This window comes from Myotis davidii, unplaced genomic scaffold (assembly GCF_000327345.1).
Source record: "Myotis davidii unplaced genomic scaffold, ASM32734v1 scaffold462, whole genome shotgun sequence".
Taxonomy (NCBI): Eukaryota; Metazoa; Chordata; class Mammalia; order Chiroptera; family Vespertilionidae; genus Myotis; species Myotis davidii.
In genome coordinates, this window is record NW_006293237.1 from 583,764 (window position 1) to 587,069 (window position 3,306).

Genomic DNA, 3,306 nt, shown 5'->3' on the forward strand with positions numbered 1-3,306 from the left:
GTGTGGGCCTGGAGCCGGGGAGCCCCTGGGCGGCGGCGGCGGGGCTAGTGGCTACCCCGGCACACAGAGCGGCCGTTCCCCTTCCCCTGGTCAGGCACCGCGGAGCGAGGCACCGGGAGTGAGAAATGGCGCTGAAAAAACCAGGTCCATCCCTCCCGGCTCCCCCAGGGACTGGCCTGGGGGTCCCCCGGGGGCAGGCAGGGCCCAGGAGTGACTCCTGCCGGGAATCCCCCCCGGGCTGGGTCCCCCAAACCCACCCAACCCACGCAGACTCGGCGTGCGGAGCCCAGAGAGAGGCCCGGGCTGGGCCTGGTCCAGAGGCACCTGACTTACTCCCAGAACTCGATGACAGGGGACCGGCGGTCAGCAAGCTGGTCACATGTGAGGTTGGCCAGGCTGGCATTGGCACAGTCTTCGTGGTGGAAGATCTCCACACAGTCGGGAGTGTTCCAGGTATGGCCGCACGTGGCCCAGGGCAGCGTGGTGGTGAAGGACTTCACCAGGTAGTAGAAGCCCCAGGCCAGCACCATGATGTAGTAGGTGTTGCAATAGAAGACGATCACCATGGAGGCGTAGCCCAGGCCTAGGAGGAGGGCAGTTTCTGTGCAGGCTTCCCACCACCCCATTACATCCTGCTCCCTGCATCCACCGTCCACCCCCTCCCCACCTTCCATCCCATTACATCTTTCTCGGTCGTGCTCCAGACAGAGCCCCGCGGACTATCCCTTGTGTAAGAGTCCCAATGCTGAGCTAACTCCCCAGTCTCTCCCTGGCCCCAAAGCCCCTGCTCCTCGCCTCACCTGCATCCTCCCCAGACCTCCGCTCCTGCCCCATCGGAGCATTAAGTCCTGTTGATTGCCTAGCCTCATACACCTGCCTCTTCTCTTGGGCCTCACTACAGTGGGGTCTTGACTTACGAGTGTCCCGACTAACGAGTTTTTTGAGATACCAGCTGTCTCTCGGCGATTTTTTGCATTGCGTTGACAGAGTAATTTGAATTAACGAGCTCCTTAACGAGCTCGGTCTCCAAACGAATTAAACTCGTAAGTCAAGGCCCCACTGTATCTCCACCTGCTCCTCCCACCTGCCCCCACCGGCCGTGGCCTACAGTACTCAGCAACTTGGGGGGCTTTCTGGTGACCTGGGGTCTTCCCCCTCAAGGGGGAAGGCTGCTAGACCTGGATTTGGAGGGTGACTATCTCGCACTTCCTTTCAGCAGGCAGTCACAGCTAGTCACTTCACCTCTCTGTGTCCCAGCCTCCTCAAAGGCAGTAATAGTGAAACCTACCTGCTAGGGCCTACAGAGATGATGGGGACACTGCCACCCACGCACAGAAGGGGTTCTAAGGTGACCTTTGCCATTATTAGTTCTTCCATTCAGACCCTGAACTTTCAATCGCTCCCATCCAAGCCCTCAGCCTGGCCCTCTGGCCTCAGAGAGCTGGCCCCAGGCCACTTCTCCCATGGTTGTCTCTTGTACCTTCCGCTCTCCACTCAGTGAGCCAAGTGAGCTTAGCCGAGTGTGTTCCCAGCCCTGCTGGGCCTGCGCATTCTCCCCCTGGCGGACAGGCCCAATCCCCCCTCTAGCCCTTAGCCTGCCCAAGGTCACATGGTGGTCTTCATGGTGTCCAGCTTTCCCTCGTGTCTTGGGGGGTCATCAATGGGCCCCAGGCCTGGTGCTCAGACAGGATGCGATTTCTCAAGTGCGTGCCAGCCTTGTCCCAGCAGTGGGAAAGGGAAAGAGTGGCCGAGGGAGAGAGCAGAGAGGGGCTGGCCCATGGCTGCTCACCTTTGAACAGGGGGCAGATATTCCAGACGTTGATGCTGCCGGCCTTCATGAACTGGCCCAGTGAGATCTCCAAGAAGAAAATGGGGATTCCTCCAATCAGGGCGATCAGGATGTAGGGAATAAGGAACACACCTGAGGGAGGACACACAGGCCAGGGGCTTGACCCAAACTCCACAACCAGGCTGTGGAGGCTTGCGGCCAATCCAGCTTCCAGAGGCCCTGGGAGGCTGGGGGAAGCCCCAGCTCCAGGCTCCACCGCAGCCCCATCATAACTTCCCACTGGGTGAATCAGTGCAGCGGGTGGCCACTGACTCAGAGGCCCCAGGTGAACAGTCCTGGGGGGGTTGGAGTGTTGAGGGGGGCTGTGGCTCAGCTCCCTGGACCACAAGGCTTCTGCCTCCATGGTCACCAAGGGCGACCTAATGGTTATGGAGGACACATGTGCTCGCACACACACATCATCCCTTGTGTCACAGTTCCTTGTTTGCCAGGCAATACAGGAAGGAAAGGCAGCGAGGGCATGTTCGTGCCTGTGTGCATGTGCGCCATGGCTGGCACTCAAGCCTGGAGGCCTGCCTGGCTTGGGAGAGGGCAGGGAGCCCTGCCTCCCATGTACCCACACACTGGCCTACAAGTGGGAAGGTCCAGGGAACATGATGGGCGGGTGCAGTCCTCTGCCAGTGTGTGTGTGTGTGTGTGTGTGTGTGTGTGTCTGTGTGTAGGGGGGGGTGTCTGAAAATGTCAGTGAGCAAGGACAGAGGGAGACATCATGGGGGAGGCCACCTGGCTCTGGAGGCAGGGCAGGGCCGGAGACTACAGGAGCAGGGGTGGGGGTACAGGGAGCTGGGACCCAGTAGCCCCTGGGCACTCCCTTCTGCACAGGCCTCCTACCCTTGGTCCTGGCCCAGCTCTCTCCACTACTCCAAAGCTGGGCTTCACTGCAGCTTGCCTGGTTCTTGGTTCCAGCATCCTTCTTGTGTGTGACCTTGGGCAAAGGCCTTCACTCTGGGCCTCAGTTTCCCACCCATCACCCAGTCACTGTGGCTTCCCACCAAGCCCGGTGCTGCTTTGCAGTCGCAGGACATGCGTGCCCATCGCTGTTGCTAAGCTGGGCTGGGGCGGGCGAGCAGGCATGGGGTGTGCATGCAGTGTGTCCAGCGGCGGCGCCAGGCAGCCCAGGCCGCAGGCTTCCCATGCCTGGCTCAGGCACCCAGTGTTCCAGGCCCAGCCTAGAGGGGAGGGTGGGGAGGGGAGGGTTGGGAAGGGAAGAGAGGGGCAGAGAAGAGAGGGGAAGGGAAGGGAGGGGAAGGGAGGGGAGGGGAAAAGATGGAAGGGGGAGGGACAGAGTGGCCCATTGTGTATGTGTGTGTTCGTGTGTGCACACGTGGGGGGCCCACACAATGTGCCACTTGTGTGCCTGACCAGCGGAGGCAGCCAGGGCTCCTCACCTCTGGGAGCCCCCCCTGGGGACAGGCCTCGCCTTCCCACCTCAGTGGCCAATCCCCGAACGCAGGGAG

The 3,306-nt window shown here is 61.1% G+C and overlaps 1 protein-coding gene across 1 annotated transcript in view; it reads right to left on the reverse strand.

The window, feature by feature from the left end:
* Nucleotides 1-1,945, reverse strand: part of SLC6A8 (solute carrier family 6 (neurotransmitter transporter), member 8) — a 7,358-nt gene extending 5,413 nt beyond the window's left edge. Inside the window, exons 1-2 of the mRNA XM_015566029.1 lie at nucleotides 1,790-1,945; nucleotides 333-583 (exon numbers count right to left, since the gene is read on the reverse strand). Coding sequence (XP_015421515.1) covers nucleotides 333-583; nucleotides 1,790-1,838 — 300 coding nt within the window. The 5' untranslated portion in view covers nucleotides 1,839-1,945. The remainder of the gene's footprint in view (nucleotides 1-332; nucleotides 584-1,789) is intronic.
* Between the last annotated feature and the right edge of the window lie 1,361 nt (nucleotides 1,946-3,306).